The sequence below is a fragment of the Gracilinanus agilis genome, chromosome 3 (genome assembly GCF_016433145.1).
Source record: "Gracilinanus agilis isolate LMUSP501 chromosome 3, AgileGrace, whole genome shotgun sequence".
In the NCBI taxonomy this organism is placed as follows: domain Eukaryota; kingdom Metazoa; phylum Chordata; class Mammalia; order Didelphimorphia; family Didelphidae; genus Gracilinanus; species Gracilinanus agilis.
In genome coordinates, this window is record NC_058132.1 from 612,342,256 (window position 1) to 612,366,876 (window position 24,621).

The following is a 24,621-nucleotide window of genomic DNA, read 5'->3' on the forward strand; positions in this document are numbered from 1 at the left end:
GGAGAGGAGAGGAGAGGAGAGGAGAGGAGAGGAGAGGAGAGGAGAAGAGGGATCATTTTCATATCTAGTGGGGGAAAGATGATGGTGGAACAAAAGACCTAGAATGTTGCAGGTAAATCCCTGTACAGACCAGAGCAGGTGTTAGATTGAAGTGAATTGAATCCAATCAAAAAAAATTAATTCTTGCAGAACCCAAATAAACACGAGTAAAAGACATACAACTTACATATACATATCTGGTCTTCAGTAAAGCAAAAATGACTAGGTCAAAAAGAGTGTCTATTACTACTGAAAATTGCCTCTGGCGCTGGGATGAGCTTGCCTTACAAAATAGACTAGATCTCTTTGATGTGCCTTTAAAGCTGACTTGAGACAGAAAATGACTATTTTGAATAGTGAACGGAATGTAAAAATGCTTCATTCTCAGCCAAGAAGACCTTCTGTCTTCCCCAGCAAATCCTATGAAGCCAAATACACTCTAGCGAAGTAAAATGGAGAACTGGGTCAATTATGGTCCAAGAGAAAAAAAGCTTTGATCTTGAAATGTTGAATTTTGGCAGTCATGGGACCCGAGTTTGAATGTTTCATTCTGCCATTTACTACTTATCAATCCTTAAACAAGTCATTGCAAATTGCCCAATTTCCTCTTCTATTCAATTAGATGACTTCTTAAGGACCCTTTACACTCCAAAACTAGTACCCTATTACTTAGAAATTGGGGAAATAGTGGGGATGCGATGAGAAGAGAATGTGGGGGGGGGGGAGGAAGAGCACTGAATTACCTGTGAAATGTTTGTAATTTTATTATTGCTATATCTTCAGAATTCTTCTGTTCAAGCCATAATCCTTTGTAAAAAACTAGTTTTAATTTAACTTGTTTGGTTAAATGGAATTAAAGCAGCTTGGTGTCATTGTTGACTTGAGTTCAAATCTATTTTCCAACACTCAATAGCTGTATGTCCCTAGACAAGTCACTTGACCTTTGTCTACTTCAGTTGTTGTCAGAATAAAACAAGTTAATATTTGTAAGCACCTTCTAAACTTTAAAACATTACATTAATGTTAGCCATTATTAGTAGTCTAAATTCTCTTTTATTTGGCTTATTTACTCTTTGGCTGATGAAGTATACACATGTACACACATATTAGTCTCTGGAAAATTAGATGTTACTGAAAGATGAACAGTGCATGTGATTTATTCAAATGGATTTGCTTAAGTCAAGCTGGGAATTGAATCACCACTGCTTCTCGGTATACACAAACCCACCACAGTAAGCTATGAAACTTAAATCTTTTTATAAACTCTTGACTCTGAAGTTAGAATATCAGCATAGGGTCCAACATGGAATAGCAGAAAAATTCCTTATATGGTATCAGATGACCTGGGTTCCGGTTCTGCCCTGATAATTACATAGATTTATGGCAAGAAGAGACCTAAAAGGAGATACAGACCAAGTCCTTCATTTATAGATGAGAAAACTGAGACCCAGAAAAGTTAAGTCATTTGTCCAAGCTCCTACAGGTCATACCCCTTACATGTGATCTCTTACTTTTGTGTCTGCATAGGTGGTCCCCCATGAATGGAATGCTTCTTCTCTTCACTCCTGCCTCACAGAAACTCTTTATTTTTTTAATCTTTACCTTCTGCTTTAGAACCAATAAAGTGTATTGGTTCCAAGGCAGAAGAGTGGTACAGGTAAGGCAATGGGAGCTGAGTGACTTGCCCAGGGTCACATAGCTAGGAAGTGTCTGAGACCAGATTTGAATCCTGGATCTCCTGTCCCCAGGCCTGGCTCTCAATCCACTGAGACACCCAGCTGCTCCCCAAAATTCTATATTTCTTAAAAAGCTCAGCTCCAATGCCCCCCTCCCTGAACAAGACTTTCCTGATCCCTCTACTTAATTAGTACAGTCATCATTTTATCTTGAACTTCATTAACCCTTTATATCCTGTGTTCCCCTATAAAATAAACTTGAGAGATTGTTTGGGGTTCTGTTTTACTGTTCCCAGTTTCTAGCATAGAGTAGGTACTTAATAAATGTTTCTTGAATGTACATGAAGATTTTACGGTCTCCCCTGGAGTTTAATGAGATTGGTGACAGTACTTGGGGGAGGGGTAGGAGCTTTAGCTATAGACCGACTTAAGACCAGTTCAAATAAAACTGTACACATTAAAGAAAAAAGAAAGGTCTCTTGAATTTGAATTGAATTAAATTGGTTTCCTCAAAGAAGTAGTTTTTTTGAACACCCTCCAAACCCTCTACTTTGTGAAAATTTGCACCAAGTAAATCACCTATACAGGAGGGAACGCTAAACGGCCTCATAATTGGAATGATTTTTTTTTTTAATTCAGTCTCTGCCATTGGTCAGCAGCATGGATGAATAAGCTAGCAGGGGGGATTAGCTACATTTAAACAAGGAATTTAATAGTCTAATAAGACTAAATTCCACTGTTTTAAGGATGGCAGATTAAAAAGGAGCAGCAGAAGTACTGGAAATGTTCAACATGGAATCAGCCTTGTGAGTTAATGGGAAAAGTGAGAGAGGGCCTGGCTCAGGCCTCAGAAAGCAGACCTAGAAGCCTGCCTCACCTGAGTTCTCATGGCACACAAAGCCTCCTACGTAGTCTTTTAAAAACTGAGTCACTCTACAGGGAAGTGTGGCAAATGTGACTATGAGCCCTAGGGACTCTCTGTCTTGGCTGCCCTGCTCACCACATACGCCACGCTAGGAGAATGTTCCCCCTTCTAGATTTAGTTACAAGGATGCATGGGGAACTGAGAGCTGCTACATAAGGGCTTTCTTATTCCTGCTTTGGTTGGGAAGGCTCGAGGGGCAAAAGACGAGAAGTGAGCAGAAACACAAATTGATCTTCCCCCAACAGGCTGATGACAATTTGTTTCCCTCTGCCCAGGGGAAACAATCGTGTGCTTTGGCACACATACAAAGATACTGAATTATTTCTCTAGCAGAGATTCTGATCACAACTGAAGAGTTGGAAACAACCTTAGAAGGCATGTAGTTCAACCCTTTCATTTTACAGATGAGGAAACTGAGACCCCCAGAGAAGACAGCAAGCACACTTGAACAAAAATTATGCAAAGATCTATAACATGAGGCAGATGTTGTGAATTATAGCTATCTTGAGACCTGATTCCCTTTTTAGATTGTATGCTCCCTAAGGACAGAGGTGTAATAACTTTTATGTCTGCTTCAGTACCAGAAGGACAGACAGACAGACAGATAGATAGATAGATAGATAGATAGATAGATAGATAGATAGATAGAAAAACAGATACAAAGATGCATAGATACATACACAGATACATAGAGACAGATAGATATGGGTATTGATATAGTTATGTAGTATTAATTAAGCATCTATTCTGAGCTATATATTTTTATACCTATCTAGATTATAAATATAGGGTCAAGAACATCTGAGTTCAAATCCAAGCTCATTCATTTCCTAACTCAATGACTCAAGGTAAAATATATCTGACTACTTTAGTTTCCCCATCTATAAACTGAGGATAATAAGAATATCTACTTTCCAGAATTGTTACAAGGATAAAATGAGAAAATATTTGTAAAGCACTTTGCTAACCTTAAATTGATACATAAATACTAAGTATTATTATTTATTTGTATCCTCAGTATAGTTTCGGGTACATAATAAACATTAAGTAAATGTTTATTGATTGACATTATAAAGTTCATATGTATCTTATTTCTTTACCAAAATCATATACTTAAAAAAATGCTTACCTTCTATCTTGGAATCAATAATAAGTATTGGTTCCAAGGCAGAAAAGCTAGGCAATTGGGTTTAAGTAATTTGTCCAGGGACATATAGCTAGAAAGTGTCTGAGGCCAAATTTGGACCCAATTCCTCTTGTCTCTAGTTCTGGCTCTTAATCTACTGAGCCACCTAACAATCCCCAATCATGCACTTCTAATGATGACAAACTTACCCATCTACTGGCTCAGTCATTCATCCACATCACTATCCTCAAACACATGAAGTGGGGCTGAGGTTTAGGACTTCCCCCACCAGAGAACAATAACAAAGATGGCACAAGTACTAAAGGCAAATAGAAGATATTTTCTACCCAAGAGTCTTTGGATGCATCAAGTACACAGATACTTTTTCTATAACCAAAGCCCAAGAAAACAAGTTTACTGCTCTTCTCATTCACTGTAAGTCTCAAGAAAATGAGAAGTTTGCATACTCCATACACTCAGACATTTTAGATAAATGGATATTAGAACGTCTATCATAAGGTATTGGCAAATGCTACCTACAAAATTTTCTTTTGAATGAAGGTGGAAAATTGCCAAGCCTTGTCATGCTCAGCTGCTAAATACTCTCAAAACACTAATTCCTCACCTTCTGACCTATTTCTTAATTTGTCAGTCAATAACGTTAAGGGCTTAGAAGCCTCCTGGAGTTGCTTAGTAAGATCTCATTAAACTCATTCCTCATAAAGGCAGGAACTGCTTTGATGTGTGCTAAAAGCTGCTCTTGGAAATCACAGTTGGGTTATGTCCAAAATCAGTGTCTCTTAAATGAAAACTTTCAAAATCTCTCCAATAAAAGCTAATTGGACTCCAGAAGTTCAAAAATTGTGATAATTCAATCTGGCATAGTTGATTCTGTATTATTTATGAAGAAAGAGAATGTCAAATAAATTGGGTAATATTTCTAGTGGAATATTTGCTCAACAGTACTTAAGAGAGTATTTTCAGACATTTGAATGGCATCCATTTGCAGTCGTTAAGTCATCGTAAACTTGTGGTAATTTGGAGTTCCTCATTGATTTTAAGTTGCAGTCTGATCATGCCCACTATGAGCTTCTTCGCTGTCCTCTATGTGATACTCATTTTTAATTTTTCACAGGCAAGGTACCACATGTCTTTATTGCCATAAAGCCACACAGGTAAAAGGTCAGTATTAAAAGATGGGCCTTTGCTTTTATATGAAATGTCAAATTTACTAATTTTACTTTACAATTCCCCTGAGGCAATCCAGGCCACTCTTTTTCTCTTATTCAGTTATAGATCCAAGACACGGTCCATCAGTATTATCTGTTCCAGATAAAACTGTTTGACAAGCTCTATAAAATATCCATTCAAATGCCTGCTGAAATTTGAACAATACTCATTCTTCAAACAAATATTTACTATGAGAATAGGCAAACCAGATACCTCTGAGTGCTTAGACTATCTTCAAAGAGGTTCTGTAATGTCTTGAAGCTCAATGCTCCAAGATATAAAATAGATGTAAACAGAAGTATCTGGAATACCTCACCATTCACAGAGATTCCTTTGTTGTCTTCTTTCCATTTTTATGCTTGAGTGCCCTTGGGATGACTGCTTATTTGGCTATCTTGAAAAACAGTTTTTTAACCCTCCATTTCTTTTCATGGCTTTATGATATAATGTCACCCATGATCATCCATTATCCTTATAAATATAATTTTACAAACTAGTGTGCATTCTAACTCAGGATTGCCTTTGGTAGACATCTCTCTCTATTTGGTAATTGGTCCAGTGTTTGCTATGGTAATTACTTCCTCTGGGCTCTTTGGAGTCCTTGTTGAAGCAATTAATTTACACTAGATAAATTTCTGAATAAAATTATTGTATTCAGTGTTGATATCACTTCTGTTGTCCATTTCTCATTTTTGATTTCCAATTAATTGGTCAAGATTAAATTGTTTCAACTGTGTTTCTCATTGTTATTCTTTCTTTTCGTTTCACAACAATTCTGATCTTAACTTTAATATCTTGATGGTCTGCCTATTCACAAGTTACTGACAGAGTAACTTTCATATCATTAACAAAGCTTTTCATTTCTTTTGTTATATAATCTATTTTGTTCTTTTTGGTATTATTTGCTACTTGTCATGTCCAGAACCTTTCAATAAAGTGTTCATGATATAAAGTCACAAGACTGAGATTATATTTTTTGTAACCTAAAAATATCTTTTTTCTTTTTTCTGAACTATATTCTTCCATATATTTCTCCCCATCCTCAACTTTTCCCACTTTGGTCCTGAAGTTATCTTGCAAAACAATATATTTTGGTTTAACTGGCAGCATTTTATTACGTTCTTCTTAGAGTTCTATTCTCATTATCCTTAGCAAACAGTATTGGTGTAAAGATTATAATTACTTTCATGATCATCTTTTTTCAATAATAATTATTAATATTGTAATATGGGATGACCAAACATCCCATAATTAATGTTTCTTGTTGCCTTTAGGCAAATGATAAGAACTCCCACCAATTCTGTTCATCACCTCACCAAGGAATAGCAGTGAGCTATCCTTCCACCTTGTTGCAACTTCCTCCTTCCTTCTGGTTTTATTTATAACAACTATAGTACACAGCAAAAAAGTCCAGATAAATAAATTCAGCTCCTACAGCAATATGGAGATTTAAAATCCACTGCTCATTGTTTGGAGTATCAGTAATCAAACTAAAGTTTCTTGGTGATCTAAAAATCATTTCTAATAATCCTACCCCCTTTCCCACCTCTCTTCCTCTACCACTGCAAAAGCAGGAGACCATCATCTTATTATATATTTGAATAAAAACTAACATCTTCAAACAGTCGAAAACTTGTACTTTCTGACATTTTAGGTAGATCCAAGCATACCTGACAATGTGCAGACTGGGCTCTTCAAAGTTACTTGCTTGTTGACTTACCTCTGAATCTTTGGGCTGTTGATTTCGAATGACAATCAAATTATACAGTATCCTATCATCATCTGCTTCTGTATGGGATACATCATGAGGTATACTCCATAAATTCTTCTCATCATCTCTCACTAGAGTTGCTCCAAAAGAGGAATACGGATTGCCGCCACTAAAATAAAGCACCAGGGAAAAGAGGAAGGGAGAAGAAGTAGAAAGTACAATAAGTTTAGAGAATGATCATGTGTACATGTATCCCTTCCACATCATGAGGATTAGGGACACAGCACCCCCACAATCTGGAAAATCCACATAAAGTTTTTTGGTTTTTGAATTCTTTTCACAAACTTTAATTTTTTACTTTTAACTTTAAAGAAGAAACTGTATGTTTATGGTATTAAAAGATGAAATGTTGATATTATATACTACTACACATATCTGTTATTCATTTCTGAGTTCCTATTGTTTTTGTGTGTCATCAGCTAGCCTTGGCATGTCATTTGTGACTTCCACAAAACTCCCCCCACAAATTCCCATCTAGTTTCTTATGCTGACCCATGATATATCAAAATCATCATGGGAAAGTCCCAACTTGGAAGGGATAGCTGGAGTACCTTTTAAGCTTTCACTTACACAATTAGCCTTTCAGGAATAGTTAGATAATAGTGATTAAATAAAATTATTTAAAAAAATCAACAAAAATGTATATTACTTAAGTCGCAATACTTTTGGGTAGTTAGTTTAGGTAGTTGGTCTACCTGCTACCAATTTCCCAAATCCAAAATGGTTTTTGAAGGCTTAGTTCAAATTTCTGAGGTTATAGTAAAGTGCCCAAATACATAAGCAAAGTGGTTACTACCAGGAAGGCCTGGCAAGGCTTTCTCAGAATCAGAGTTTGAAAGCTAGAAGGAATCTCAGGGGCCCTCTGGTCAGTCCAACTTATACATGAAAGTAATCCCTGCTACAATTCCTCAACCCAACTTCTGTCTCTTTAAGGAGCCATGCCCAATGATGAAGTAAGCTCAATAGGAACTCTCCTTGCTGTGGGAAGACAATCTCCCAGCCCTTTTAATACCACATGAAGATGCTTCTTCCTATATTTGGGCTACACCCTTGGTGTTGGTCTTTAAAAGGAGGAATAGAGGCAGATCGAAAGAATCAGAGAAGAGAGCCACAAATGGAAAAGGGACTATTCACAAAGGCTCCAGTTTCCTCAAGGAAACTACCTAAAAATCATCCAATCATTAATATAGTATTAAAAGGGCAAGGGGACAACCCAGGGCCAAAATGGCTTAGCAAACTTTGTCGGGAAATTTTAAATTACTTAGGAGATACAGGAAAGATTTAGGGGAGTCTTACCAAGATCTTTCCTCTTGGGTACATCTTCTATATAAGTAATGGATGACTCACTTTTAATTTCTTCATTTGGTCTAATAGGTGTTTTTTTTTTCCTCCAGGCAAATATACTATTTCTGTTTCATGAGGTTGATCAAGTAGATTAGTTCCTCAGTTTCAAGGCTTATGGCCTTATACTTAACTATATAAGCATTTCTGTGCCAGAGATGTCCCTTACTCCCCTTGTCACACTTACAGTGTAAAAATTAATTAGCTGAAATTCAAATAGGTAAGTCCATGCTGTGCTGCAATAAAGAAATTCCTCCATAGTTATTCCTCTGAATCATGCCTAATTATTAACACTGATATGGCTCCTTAATGTTCGCAAAGTGTTTTACATATTTCTATGTCATATGATCTTTACAAGACTGGGAGTGCAGAGGGGGAGTAGGTGCTATTACTGTCCCCATTTTACTGATGAGGACATTGAGGCTGGCAGAAGCCCAGGTTCACACAACTAGATTCACACTCATCTTCCTGACTCAAAAGTCCAGAATTATATCCTCTGGGCAGCCAACTGACTCAACTTCTCTTTTATCCAATTTTATGAGGATTCACAAGAAGTACTGTTACCACAGGGATCCCAAGATCTGGGGGGCCCATCCAACTCAAAATATCTGCTGATATTCTAGACCAGTGGTTCCCAAACTTTTTTGGCCTACCACCCCCTTTCCAGAAAAAATATTACTTAGCCCCCTGGAAATTAATTTTTTTAATTTTAATAGCAATTAATAGGAAAGATAAATGCACCTGTGGCCATCACCGCCATCCTGGATCGCTGTAGCACCCACTAGGGAGCAGTAGCACCCACTTTGGGAATCACTGAATCTAGACTTTTTCTTGGTCCAAATAAAATGCTCAGCTATTTTCTGTTCCTTCATTAATGTGAATTTAGCTATCTAGTATTCAAAGGAAAGATAATGTTAGGAGCCATGTAAATATCTTAATTAGTCTGTGCTAGCCTTGACATTTGCCTAATAAATAGATCTTATGGAAAACTTTATTTCCCAAAAGAAAAAAAATCATTTTGAGGATAAGAATCATATTTGCTTGCTCTAACAGCACCTTTACCAAAATTGAAGCAACACAGAGCAAACAGACATGGCCCCTGACCCCCCAAGTTCGAGAAGAAAACCTGACTTTTTTAGTGATGATCCTCCCACCCAGACCTCACAAAGAACTGTACTTCTCTAAAGCAATCATCCCCTACTACATTATTATAATTACAGATAAGAGTCAGGAAGTTTTATCTTCAAATATGACCTAGTAACTTACTAGCTGTGTGACCCTGGGCAAATCACTTAACCCTTTTCGTCTCACTTTCCTCATCTGTAAAATAATCTGGAGAAGGAAATTGCAAACCACTTCAGTATTTCTGCCAAGAAAATCCAAAATAGGGTCACAGAGAGTCAGACACAACTGAAAAATGGCTAAACAACAACAAAGTGTTTATAGCTTGTCTTCCCACTAATCCTAAAGTCCCATGAAGACAGAGACAGTGTCTTATCTAAATTATTTCAGGAAGACCTGAATTTAAATTCAGTCCCAGATACTCACTATCTGTGTAACCCTTGGGCAAGTCACTTAACATGTTTGCCTCAGTTTTCTGATCTATAAATGGGCATAAAAAAGCGCTTACCTCCTAAGGCTGTTGGGAGGATCAAATGAGATAATATTTGTATAGCATTTAGCATAGTGCCTAGCACATAGTAAGCTTTATATAAATGTTAGCTCTTATTATCTCCCACAGAGCACTATGTACACAGTTGGCACTTAATAAACATTTGCTAAAGGATCTTCTTGCTTATCTCTCTATACTAGGGACATGGAAGGTACACAATAAGTACTTATAGAATAATAATAATAGCTACCAGTTATATAGTGCTTTAAGGTTCACAAAATGCTTTACATGGTTATCTCATTTATTCTTATAACAACCTTGTGAAGTAAGTGACAAAATTATCTCCCTTTCCAAGATGAGGAAACTGAGGCCAAATAAGGTTGTGACATGTTCATATTATTATATATTACATATTAATTAATTTTATGTATATTAAGCATATAAGGCAGGCTTTGAACTCAGGTCTTCCTAACTTTGGAAACTGCAACATATTCACTATACCACTTCCCCTCTTCATTATACCACAGCTCTATTTCTCAAGAATTGAGAAAGAATTGAAAAAAATGAACTGGTATCCAAAATTGCTATGGAAGGTCCAAGAGATAAGTAGTTTCATCACCTTTTACAAACTTCCTCCCAGCACAAAAATCAGGAATTAGCCAGGACCTAAGCTGGTTTACCAATGAAAAAAGTCTCTTGACCATGAGCCTTCTACTACTTCTATGCCAGACCACAATTTCCTTTTCTTTTCTAGGTATGATACCATGAGCCACAGTCTCTTCCTACATGTAAGGAAAGACAGAATCTTGACATTTAAAATTGCCAAGAAGTCTGGTGAGGTCCTCCCACTGACGTTAGCGCCTCTGCCCCTGCTCCAATCAGGGGCAAAGTCTGTCCATTTGTTACTGAACTATTTCTTTCTTGTCACAGTCAACACTGAGTCCAGAGCTCATAAACAAAGCATAAAGAGAATGGCTGCCAATACAGTGATATTGCGTCTCAACTGTTACTGATGTTCTCTAACTTCTTGGTCTCAGATCTTGTCCGCTTACTCCTACAAATTCTTACCTGTTCCTCCATACTCTAGCTGATTTTCCCAGACTGAAACTTTTGCCTGCCTAGATTTCTGATGCTCATCATCCACAACCAGTTTGCTAGATGACCACCAGTATGAGCCTATCTCCCACTGTCTGGGTCCCCTCTCTTCCCTATATCCTATGAGGATTTTCACTCATTATCCTCCAACACACCATGGACAAAGTCAATCCACAAAATGAACTAAAAGACAGACAATTATTTGTTATAACTTAGATCATTAGGAAGGTAAGAATAAAGAAGTGTAAAATCTAATCATATGGATGGATGATTAAATTTAAAAGTTTATGTACAAACAAAACCAATGCACCCAAGATTTGGAGGGAAACAACAAATGGGGGGCATTTTATACAAGTCTTTTTCCTTATTATATCTTTGGGGTGTAATCCAAGTAGTGCTATGGTTGGATCAGAAGGCTGATAGTCTTTTAAAGCCCTTTGGGCATAGTTCCAAATTGCCCTCCTGAATGGTTGGATCAATTCACAACTCTACCAGCAATGCATTAATGTTGGGGGGAATTTTATAGCAAGTGTCTCTGATAAAGGTCTCATTCCTCAAAAATACAGAGAACTGAGTCAAATTTATAAGAATACAAAGTATTCCTTCATTGATAAATGTTCATAGGATATAAAGAGGCAGTTCTCAGATGAAGAAATCAAAACTATCGATAGTCATATAAAAATCCATAATATAAATATCCATATTAAAATATCCATAATAAAAATACTCCAAATTACTACTGGTTAGTGAAATGCAAACTAAAAGAAATCTGAGATACTACCTCATAACTATCACAATTGGCTAATATGACCAAAAAGGGAAATGATAAATGTTGAAAAGGAAGTGGGAAAATCGGGACATTAATACAGTGTTGGTAGAACTGTGAACTGATACAACCATTCTGGAGGCAAATATGGAACTACACCAAAAACAGTATAAAACTAGCAATATGGCATTGGGTCTGTATCCCAAAGAGATCAAAGCTAGGAAAAAAGGACCTATTTGTACAAAAATATTTTTGGAAGCTTTTGTGGTAATGGCAAAGAATTGGAAACTGATGGGGCATCTGAATGGCTGAATAAGCTGTAATATATGGTTGTAATGGAATGCTATGGTGGCAGAAGAGATAAGATGTGTTAAAAAAAAACCTGGAAAGACTTCTTTGAACTTATGAAAAGTGAAGTGAGCAGGACCAAGGGAACAGTGTCTACAGTACAATATTTCTGTGGGCTAAACTACTGTCAGCAAAACAAGGTTCCAAGATAACTCCATGGGACTCATGAGAAAAAATACTACCCAAAGCCAAAGAAGGAACTGTTGGAATCTGATTGCAGATCAAAACATACCATCTTTCACTTTCTTTCATGAGATTTTTTTAAATATATGTGTGATATGTGTCTTATGTCATGGCATGGGGACTACGAAATTATGTGTTGTATAAGAGCACTGGTATAAACCATATCAGATAATTTATCTACTGGTTGAGAGAAGAGAGAATCTGAATCACAAAATGTCAGAAATCAATTGTCAAAAATTGTTTCTACTATAATTGAAAAAAAAAATGCCAAGATCAGGGGCAGGGGTGGGGGGAGGCGCAGTAAAGAGAGGCAAGGAATGGAAAAGGGAGAGAATTGTCCTGAGATTTTTAGAAAGGTTTTTAGGGGCACTTTTTTAAAAGCAAACATACAGTAGTCTAATAGCCATTGGAGTTTAGAGTTTAAAATTTTCAGGAAGGATTAGGAAAATAGGGGGAAATTATTCTAGACAAAGAAACCATTTCTACTCTCTGTCCCCTCCTCTCCACCTCCACCTCCCACTTTATTACCTCCTCTTCTCAGCCTCTTCTTTCAAGACCTAGATCTATCTGGCATGACTTCCTTCAAAGCTTTCCCTAAGTTTGCCCTTCCCTCAATCCCCTCCCAGCTAAAAGTGCTTTCTCTCCCTCCCTAAATTTGCCTGGGTTTCTCTTTTTCCACCATCACTCTTTACTAATTCTGTATTTCCTAATAAGACAGGGACTTTTTCCTGGTTTTTATTCTTTATAATCTCAAGCACGTAGCCCAGTGCTTCAAATAGACAAGGCACCTAATAAATGCATTGAATTAAGAATTGAAAACATTGGGGCAGCTAGGTGGCACAGTAGATAAGGCTCCAAGCCTGGAGTCTCAAAGAACTGGGTTCAAATCTGACCCTAGATATTCCCTAGCTGTGTGACCTTGGGCAAGTCACTTAACTCCAGTTGTCTAGCACTTATTGTTTCTTCTGCCTTAGAATCAAAACTTAGTAAGACAGAATGTAAAGGTTTAAACAAAACAAAACAACAACAACAACAACAACAAAAGAATTAAATACATAGTTCTTAAAGAAAAAGAGAGCTTCTACTACTTTTTTTTTAAACCCTTGTACTTCGGTGTATTGTCTCATAGGTGGAAGATTGGTAAGGGTGGGCAATGGGGGTCAAGTGACTTGCCCAGGGTCACACAGCTGGGAAGTGGCTGAGGCCGGGTTTGAACTACTACTTTTACTATGCCCCCTCATACACTCCCCCCACCACCACCATCCCTACTACCATCTGCTGATAATAAATATTTTATTAGCATCGGGCATTCAAAGGCACACTGAGAGGCCCCCATGATATTCTATACTGAACATCATGCTTTTAACTCCTAGAGAGAGGATGAGAAAGTCTCAGAAATTCTACCCTACCTTCCCTAAGGGTCAATTACCAAATTGATCTTAGGTATTTTGCTTTAATAGTTTCTCAGCTAATAAGATATTGAACCATTTAGAAAGGCTGACCATCTTTGCCAGGGACTCTGGGAGAAACATTATACTGTCCAAAAGCCTAATCAGTGGGAAGAAAAACGTTCTTTAAGTTGAGTTTCAAAATGAACCCTCACCACTAAACTTGAATTCAAGTTCTGGATTCCACAAAGCCTCATAAGGGCAGGTTTTTTTTGTTGATGGCTTAAACTCCAGGAACCTAAACTGTCTACCTCCCAAGGTCCCATGGCTGTGTTTCTCCTATTTGCTTAAGACTAAAGCTCAAAGGAGCATGAAGAGAATTCAAAAGTTAACCAAGAAAGTCGTCCATTCCCAACCTAAATCAGAGCTGCCTCTTATCCAAACAAAGAGAAGTACACTTATGAAGTTAACATCTTTGAAAGCAAAATAAAAGACTTACCTACCTAATTTAGAATAGCTTCCAGCATTACTTTGGACCTTGATCTACTAATATGAGAACAATTTGCTGGTCAGAGCATGGCGATGTGGTCCCATGGATATCCCTCTGACCTTAGAGTCAGGGAAGGGAGAAGGGAGCAAGCATTTACTAAATGCCCACTATGTACCAACCAGGCACTGTAGTAAGTGCTTTATAAATATTACTTTATTTGATCCTCTCTACAACCTGGGGATATAGGTGCTATTATTATCCCCATTTACAGATGAGGAAATTGAGGCTGAGATGGGATAAGTTTGTCCACTCATTCAAAGAGTGGACACTCATTCCATGGCAGGACCAATGGAGGTGATACTTAGGAATGAGGGTTTCAAGATACATTAACAGAGGCTATGGAGTATGAAAATTATGATTTAGGGGTAGGGCAGCTAGGTGGCTCCATGGATAGAGAGTCAGACCTAGAGGCCAGAGGTCCTGGGTTCAAAATCTGGCTTCAGACACTAACTGTCTCACCCTGTTGAGTCACTTAATTAACGCTGTTTATGTAGCTCTTAATGCTCTTCTGCCTTGGAACTAATAATTCATATTGATTCTAAGACAGAAGGTAAGGGTTTAAAATATATATATGTGCATATATATATGTATGTATGTATAATTGGGTATGGCCTTACTAACAGTATATCAGTGCAGAGAATTTCCTCTGGGCTATTTTGCTTCCAATTACTATAACCTCTTAACAGATGGTGTTTACACTCCATTCATGGTCCATGATCTTCATGTCCTATCATGTGCCTTACTCTGAGCTCCAGATCAACTTTTCGAACTTCTCACTCCCTTTCCCTTTTGAAATTAAAAAAATGTAACCCTTTATTTCAACAGATATGATAAGAAGAGTTGGAATTTGTATAGCACTTCAAGGTTTGAAAAGTAATTTACATATACAGGATATCACAAAAGTCTTAGTGTTTGTTTTTAAATGAAACCCTTACCTTCCATCTTAGAATGAGTATTAAAAATTGGTTTCAAGGCAGAAGAGAGGTAAGGGCTAGACAATGGGGTGAAGTGACTTGCCCAGGGTCACACAGCTGAGAAGTATATGTGGTCAGATTTGAACTCAAGCCCTCCCATCTTCAGGTCTGGCACTCTATCTAATGAGCCACCCAGATGCCCCTCTTAGTGAAGTTTTAAGCCTTCACAAATTGAAATTTTGGGAGCATCCTATATTAATTCATTTGAACCTCACAACAACCTTGAAAGGTATATTCTTTTTTTTAAAACCCTTAAATTCTGTCTTGGAATCAATACTGTGTGTTGGTTCCAAGGCAGATGGGCAGTAAGGGCTAGGCAATGGGTGTGTGAAGTGACTTGCCCAAGGTCACCCAGCTAGGAAGTGTCTGATATCAGATTTTAACCTAGGACCTCTCATCTCTAGATTTGGCTTTCAATCCACTGAGCCACTCATATGCCCTGAAAGGAGGTTCTATAGATATTATTAACCCCGTTTTATAGATGAGGAAGTCGAGACTCCATAGAATTAAATGATTTGCTTATATTCCTGTAAAAGATTCCATGGTTGTTTTTGCCATTATATGTAATGCCACAGAAGTCATCATGGAAAGAGCACTATAATGAAGTCAGGAAGGCCTGGGTTCAAATCTGGATTCAAATACTTACTAACTGTGTAACCTCATGTAAGTCCTTAATGTCTGCCTCAGTTTTATCAACTAAACAATAGGGATAATAATAAAATCTACCTCCCAGTGTTTTGAGAATCAAATGAGAAAATATTCATCAAGCACTTAACACAATATCTAGCACATACTAGATGCTTTTAAAATGCTAGTTATTAGCTATACAACCCTGATCCCATTCATCCATAACTTATTTCACATTTATGGCTATGACATATCTCAGTCCCTCTCATCTAATAGAAGTATTACCCTCTTTTTTTATAGGTCAGAAAACTGGGATTCAGAAAGACTGTCATCTGTATCCAGCTAATAAAATGGTGGAACCAACACCATAACCCAGATCTTCTGGTTACTAGTCTAAATCACCTACCACTGCCTTCAGAAGGGTCAATCGTGTAAATTTAGCCATTTTGACATATCCATTCTTTTTCCTATATAAAGAGAATAAATTTCCAAGCAAAGGAGCACAGAAAAAATTCCCCTTTCAACAGAAATCTGGATATCAGTTGACTGGGTATTTCCTGGTAATCTAAATATAATGGTTTTCCTTGGAATCTGGAGCTATTCCATTACCAGATTTGCTTACCAAAAAAAGCTACAGATAATTAGCCTAATTCAACATATTTTTAGTGGGCATGCTATTGCTGGCTGCCAATAAGACCGAGATGAATAAGATTCATTCTCTGAGACTTACTGAGACACAGAGTTTCCTCCTGGAGTTTATAATATAGGTGGGAATGGGGGGGATGGGAAGGGAGAGAAGAGAAGAGAAGAGAAAGTCAATGAGACAAGTACTTAAGTAATGAAAGCACAAGGCAAAATATGATAAGTCTCCAGGGAGAGGTAGGGGAAAAAAAACTGCTATTCAGGTTTCAGAGAGATCACATGTGGCTTTTGGGGAAAAGGAGAAAATGAGAAAAGATTGGATGAGGAATTGGCATTTGTGTTGGACATTGAAGGGTGAGCAGGATATTGCAGAGAGGGAGAGAAATTGCCCCCATGAAGACAAGGGAAACAGCATGGGCAAAAGCAAGAAGGTGGGAAAGTTCAAGGACAACTCATGCTTGAATAGTGAATGAATAGCAAGCATACTTTGAGCTAGGTTTGGCCAAATGCCTTTTCCCACATCCCAGGGCTTAGGTCAATTCTTCTAGGACTGACCCCTGTTTTCTCTGCCCCAAATCAACCACAGAAAGGTTTCCTTTTTTTAGGGAAAAACAAAACAAAACCTTATCTTCCACCTTAGAATCAATACTACGAGTGGTTCCAAAGCAGAAGAGTGGTAAGGGCTAGGCAATGGGGGCTAAGTGACTTGCCCAGGGTCACAGAGCTAAGAAGTGTCTGCAGCCAAATTTGAACCCAGGATCTCTTGTCTCTAGGCATGGCCCTCAATCTACTGAGCCACCCAGCTGCCTCAGAAGAGTAAACTTTTCAGCTTCCCTCTTTCTGTATTGTAATGTACCCATTAGTATATAAGCTCCTTGAGTCAGAGGTCATTTTCTTTTCTTCCATCAATATCTCCTAAAGCTTTGCATAGTGATCCTGTCTCTAGAAGGATCTACTTCAAATGATCATAGATTTAGAGCTGGAAGAGCTTGCAGAGGTCAAGTACAACCCTCTCATTTTACAAATGAGGAAACTGAGACAGACTTTCTTGCTACTTGCACTGGATCCAGACCATTGCTGCACTGGAACTCTTCTAATAGAAGCATCTTTCTGGCTTTTCACATTATTCATCTCCACCATTGCTGACTCCTGTCCCCTCCTTGACTCCATTATCCACATTTGTTGTCCTGGCTGTTTTTCCACTATTTGCTGGCATGTACCCAATGTCCCTGTGTTTGGGCCAGGAAAGTTCAGGTTCTTGAGATCTGGGCAGAGGCAGCAGGTTATGGATATTAGGAGAAGAGTTAACAATGAAGGTAGGATGAGCAATAATCCTAGAAATGAAGCCATAAATAGTGTAAACAGTAGAAAGAGGCCAGGATCTTCAGTCAAAATCCAGGTTCATCATTTATGTGACCTGGAGTAGCCCTGGACCTCAGTTTCCTCATCTGTAAAGTGATACAGAACAGACATGGCCCCCTTCTAGCTTTATTATCTATAATCCTATGAACTTGTGCTTATCTTTGACCTCTTTGTAAACCATCTCTTCCACCTGTCTGATTTGTTTCCTCATATGCTAAATGAGAGGGCTGAACTAAATGGCCTCTAAAGTCCCATCAGCCCTTTGAGTCACAGCACACCCCCACAAACATACCCATGCCTATACATGTACTATTGGTCAGGTGCAGAGTGGAGTAGAATAACACCTTCTCACTCAGAGATCCTACTTGTTCTCAAAATCCTCAGGGTAGCCCAGGTCCACCAGGGGAGAACAAAGAATAGAAAATCAAGAGTCTATCCAAGGATCAGAGGTCACAACCCAGTTTGCTGCTGCTGCTTCTATTGATCAACTTACTCGTGGCCCCTCCTTGCCTTGGTTGACCTCCCAAGACTCTGGTTCCCTGCCTGAACCTTCAGAAATCCTGTACTATCCTTACCTGCCTGGATCCTTCCAGACTCCTCTGGTATGGCCTGACCTGTGCCTCCCCAACCAACTGTTATTGTTCTTCTTGCAGCCCAACACCAAAGAGATCAAAGACAAGTTTTGCAGGACAGTAACCTTGGGCAAGACATTTCACCAGACCTTCATCTCCTTATCTTTAAACATAAGGGGACTGGACTATACCACCTCTGATATAGCTACTTCTTTTTAAAAAAAAAAAAACCCTTATCCTCCATCTTAGAATCAATGCTATATTTTGGTTCCAAGGCAGAAGAGTGGTAAAGGGTAGGCAATTAGGTTTAAGTGATTTGGTGGGGTCACACAGCTACAAGTGTCTAAAACCATATTTGAACCCAGGAGTTCCTAATGCCAAGCCTAGTTCTCAATCCACAGAGCCATCTAGCTGCCCCCTCTAATGTAACTTCTTACAGTTGCTAAAGAACCTTTGGAAAGCAAAGACGAAGACGATGTAGGATGCCTGGATTCTAGCCCCAGATCTTCTACTCATAGCTGTATTACTTTGATCATCCTCCAAAAACAAAGAGAGCCTCCCCTGGTAGCACTATTGATATGCCGTTTCAGAGTAATGCCCAATGCCAAATGCCCCTGTGCTCAGACCAGGAAACTCCACGCTCTTAGAATCTGGGCAGAAGCAGCAGCTTCTGGGAGCTATTATATATATATATATATATATATATATATATATNTAGGCAATTAGGTTTAAGTGATTTGGTGGGGTCACACAGCTACAAGTGTCTAAAACCATATTTGAACCCAGGAGTTCCTAATGCCAAGCCTAGTTCTCAATCCACAGAGCCATCTAGCTGCCCCCTCTAATGTAACTTCTTACAGTTGCTAAAGAACCTTTGGAAAGCAAAGACGAAGACGATGTAGGATGCCTGGATTCTAGCCCCAGATCTTCTACTCATAGCTGTATTACTTTGATCATCCTCCAAAAACAAAGAGAGCCTCCCCTGGTAGCACTATTGATATGCCGTTTCAGAGTAATGCCCAATGCCAAATGCCCCTGTGCTCAGACCAGGAAACTCCACGCTCTTAGAATCTGGGCAGAAGCAGCAGCTTCTGGGAGCTATTATATATATATATATATATATATATATAAAATAGCTATTGGGAGAAGAAATGAATAAATAAGGTAGGACAAACAATAATCTCAGGTGTGCCAAAAATAAGGCCATGGAGAAAATATAAAATGAAGAAAATAACAGGAAGAAACTAAACTGTTTCTATAGCCACCAGCCAGCATCTGGCACTAACAAATATTTTAGAAATACGAACTAATAACTCCCACTCTGTGAATAGCACATACCAAAATCTTGATCATTTCATGGGTAGAGCTCCAAATGGTTGTTTGATTTCTAATATATTACTTAGAAAGAGATTTTAAAAGAATCCATCATCAAGCATTTATGAACCTCCTATGGTATACTACACTTGTTCAGTTCAGTTGTTTCAACTGGATTTGACTCTTCATGACCCCATTTGGAGTTCTCTTAGAACTGAATGGTTTGCCATTTCCTTCTCCAGCTCATTTTATAGATGTGGAAACTGAGGCAAACAGGGTTAATTACAGTCACACAGGTAGCAAGTATCTGATGGCTGGGTCTGAATTCAAGTCTTCCTGATGCCAAGCCCAACATTCTAACCACTCCACTACCACCCAGCTGCATGTGCCTTGGCAATGGTACAGGTGTACCACAGCAATAAAAAATACAATGAATCTTAGGATGTATATTCTTATAGGGAAAATAACAATCATTTATCCATTTGAATTCAAATCAAAACTAGGCAGTGGGAGGGCAAGTTTTAATGATTCCACGTGGTATAAATAAATCTACAACTGTATATGATTTGCTGATGTCACATGCCACATTCTAATATGGTTAGAAACAAATATATCCTCACCAAAAACCACCAAATGGTGCAAATTCCTGGTTTCCTTATATTTTAAAAGACATTAGAAGATTCGGCTTGGGACAAAGGAAAGTGTATTGGGTCAAATGGTGATGCAATGGATAGCATGGCAGCCCTAGAGTCAGGAAGTCCTACCTTCAAATCTGGTCAGACACTTAGTAGCTGTGTGAAGCTGGGTAACTCACTTAACCCTGTTTGCCTCAGTTTTCTCATCTGTAAAACAAGCTGGACAAGGAAATGGCAAACCACTCCAGTACCTTTGCCCAGAAAAATCCAAATGGGTTTTGGTTTTATAGGCATATTCTCTTATAACCATGACTAATATGGAAGTATGTTTTGCATGATAATACATGTATAATCCAGATCAAATTGGAAGGAAGAAAAGGAATAAAGAAAAAGAGGGAGGGGATGATTTGGATCTTATAATTTCAGAAAACATATGTTAAAAATTGTTATTACATGTAATTGGGAAATAAAGTATCTTTGAATTAAAGAAAACAAATGAGGTCACAAAGAGTGGGACACAACTGAAATGACTGACCAACAATAACAACAAACAACTTCTCTGGGCCTCAAAAAAAACACAGGGTTGGGTGAAATGGCCTCTATAGACCCTCTCAATTTTAAATCTACTCTGCTATGATCAAGGGCAATCTTACAATATTCCCCATGGGTTCTACATGTGAGATTCCAAACAAGTATTTGTTGAACTGAATTGAATTCAATGGAAACTGACCAAAACTTGTTAACCTGCATTATTCAATTAAGAAGAATTCTGGAGCTGAAAAGTAAGAAAAAGGCATTTATTAAGTATGTATAAATTATTTTTCCCCACTACAGCATAAGCTCCTTGAAAGTAGGAGTCAATATTATAATTTAACCACATCTCCCACATCATCCAGCATAGTTCTAGACATGTAGCAGGCACCCAATATTTTTGCTATTCATTAAAGTATTTAACTAGGGGAGAAATGCTTAAATCAAGCATGTGTCTGAAATTCCCAACTATGGAATGTTTTGTTTTGTTTTAAACTGTAAGGAATGCATCGTTTAGGCTGAAGGCTGCAGTCACAAGGTTCACTTTTTGCACTTGCTGAAGATGATTTGAAGTTATTAGAATGGCTCTTGTATTTGGAGGAATTTTCTCCCATAGGCCAAGCTGACATATAATTTGTTTTTTTCATCTCAAGGTATGATTTCACTGTCCTCAGGACTGGTGGTGAAGAGGAGGCACTGAGGAGGAGGCAAACAATTGACTATGAATGTACTTGCTTGGGTGTGGGGAGAGCACATGCCTGAATGATTCAGTGGACCACGTGAGATCCTCAGCCAGATGCCCAGGCAACAGCATGCTTTCAAATAGATGCTTTCAAACAGAGCAGAAAGCCCTTCCAGGTTGGGTGGAGAAGGACTGAAGGCTGGAGAATCAGCAGAGTATTGGGTTTCAAGCTGGGTGTTGAACCCAGAAATAGAACCCCCAAAGACTAAAGGATCTGTGTTTTACAAATGAGGAAAGTGAATCTCCAGCACGGTAAAGAAATGACTTACTCAAGGTCAGAAGACTGCAGCAGTAGTTCTTTACCCTTTGGAAGTCCTGTGAAACCTATGGACCATTTCTCAGAATTTTTTTAAATTCATAAAATACATGAAATTACAAAGGAAACTAATTCTATTGAAATATAGTTATCTTTTTTTTCTTTAAGTTCTAGGTTCCCAAGTTAAGTACCCATGACCTAAAGCAAGAATGACAAATGTAAGGGATGCTTCCTCGGTATCTTTGGTATGGCCTCCTAAAAAGAGAGCTGGTTTTGAAATAAAGAGGTTTGGGTTCAAATACTGGCTAGAACACTTAAAATCCCATGTGACCCTGGGGCAAGTCACTTAACCCCCATCTGAACCACAGCTTTCTCAGCTATAAAATGAGTATGACAATACTTGCACACAGTAGTTGTGAAGATCAAAAGAGGTCATGCATGCCTAAAGTGCTAGCTGAGTATAAGATCCTATTATTTGGGTTATATAAACGTCAGGTATTATTATCCTACCCCTGAATCACCAAAAAAGACTGCTACAAACAAGTTGATTTCCTTGAAGCGCGGTGACAGGGCAAGCCAGTTTGGCTGCCTACACACTCCATTTGGGATCTACTCTTCCCTAAAACAATTTTTGTATAGACAGGAGTCATCTGAAGCAAGTGAAGGCTACACTGTTTTTCTAAAGGGTTAGCACCAAAGTTTCCAAACAATGTATTTAAAATGAAATATGCTACTTTCTGTATTAGCCAAAAACTGGAAACAAAGTCAATGCCCATTGGCCAGGGATTGGCTAAACCAGCAGTGATATGTGAACATTAATATTAATGCTAAAGAATTAATAATTAATGTTAAAGAATAGTAGTGTATAAAAAAGAAACGATGACATGAATACATGGGAAGACCTAAATGAACTAATGAACAGTGAAGTAAATGGGATTAGGAAAATAATATATACAATGACTTCAGCAATGAAATGGAAAACTACAACAAACTGAATTCAACAAAGAAGGAGTAGGAGACTGCATCTCCCTTCCTTCCTTCTTTGCAGAAGCAAGGGGATCATGCATCCTCTTGCATATATATAAATATACATACATACATACATATATACATATATACATATATATATATATATATAAATAGCAAGTTGGCTACTTCTGTTGATGTTTTTTTCTTCTCTTTTTTCTTCTTTGTTACAATAGATAGCTCTCTTGGAGTAAGGGGAAAAGGGAGAGGGAAAAGAAGAGACATACAGGAAATGGTGATATAAAAACAAATAAAAAATGAGAACAAAGGTGATAAAACAAAATAAAAAACAAAAGATAAAAATAATGTAAGTGGAAAGTGTTTAAGAAAATAAAGTGAAGCATGCCTATTTAACATTTATCCAACAGACATTTATTCTCAATTCGGAGCCACAGATCTGTATACTAATATCCATGGGGATTGCAGATAGACTTTGAGGCAAGAAAAAAGCAGGCAATGAAGATGAAACATGGAAAACTTGAAAGGGAACATAGCTTATTAAAGAATCATGAATTAGATATCCATTCTAGAGTAGTACTGGATTTAGAGTGAAGATATGGATTCAATTCTAATTCTGACACTATCTATTCAGCTTTAGGGAAATTACTTCACTGTGTCTCAAGTTTCCTCATCTATATTGTTGCCCAGTCATTTTGGTCCTGTCTGACTTTTTATGACTCCACTTGGGGTTTTCTTGGCAAAGATACTAGAGTAGTTTGGTATTTCCTTGTCCGGCTCATTTTACAGATGAGGAAATGAGGTAAACAAGGTTAAGTGAGTTGCCCAGAGTCACACAACTAGTTAAGTGTCTGAGGCTGAATTTGAAGTCAAGTTTTCTTGAATTCCTGACTGCAGACCCCAGTGCTCTAACCACTGAGCCACTTAGCTCCTTCTTCCTCATCTATAAAAGAGACTAATTTCTGCCAAACCGTAAAGTAATATACCAATGTCAGTAGTCATTGTAATTGTTTTTATTATTATTCTCCCACCTGACACCCTTCCCTTAAAAATAGTGGGAGGATACATATGGGAAAGCATTTGATAAAACAGGAAAATATACAATCCATATGAACCCTCATTATAACTGTCACTAGTATCAGCATATAGGTCTGTCCATCTGGTGGGGGCATCAATAATTAGAAAGGAATGACATTCCCCCGAAAACATTGACATTAACACCTGGAGCCCTGTTGTTCTGATGTGAAAAGAAAGCTCTTAGGGCTCTTTCAATACTCCAAGGCTCACCCTCCAAGATCTCCAATTTCAACACCAGAATATTGTGTTCTTCTTGACTCTTCAAGGGAGCGGGAGCCAAGAGGAGCCATATGGCTCTCTTGGTCAATGGTGCGGGTCCTGGAGTCATCTTCCTGAGTTCAAATATGGCCCAAATACTTACTAGCTGTATGACCTTGGGTAAGTCATTTAACCCTGTTTGCCTCAGTTTCCTCATCTGTAAAATGAGCTGAAGAAGGAAATGGCAAAATGATTACCAAATTACAGGAGGTAGGGAGATTCTTAACCTTATGCTAGACTATGGATATTGATGCGGTAAAAAGAAATGAGCCCAGAATGGGACATAAGCAGATTTCAGAGGAATGTCTCCTCTGAAACTTATAGTACAGGAAAGCAAATTCAAATTCTGACTATGCTAAATTTCTCACTTGTGTGATTTTGGGCAAGTCATTTAATCAGTCTGCCTTTGAGTCTCAGTATCTGTAAAATGAGGGGTGTAAGCCTCTAAGGTCCCTTCTGGCTCTATATAGATCCCAACACAGTCAGATAATTTCCAGGGGGCAGCAGGGTCACTAACTGATGAGCATTTCTCTTCTCTTCATCCCTCACCACTCTGTCAGACTCCAGACTTGGAGGCTGCGTATAAGTCATCAATGA

At 38.1% G+C, this 24,621-nt stretch overlaps 1 protein-coding gene across 1 annotated transcript in view; it reads right to left on the bottom strand.

Annotated features, from left to right (window-relative positions):
• The window catches only part of MREG (melanoregulin), a 72,119-nt gene that overhangs the window by 40,776 nt on the left and 6,722 nt on the right, over positions 1 to 24,621 (bottom strand). Inside the window, exon 2 of the mRNA XM_044667523.1 lies at positions 6,717 to 6,876. Coding sequence (XP_044523458.1) covers positions 6,717 to 6,876 — 160 coding nt within the window. The remainder of the gene's footprint in view (positions 1 to 6,716; positions 6,877 to 24,621) is intronic.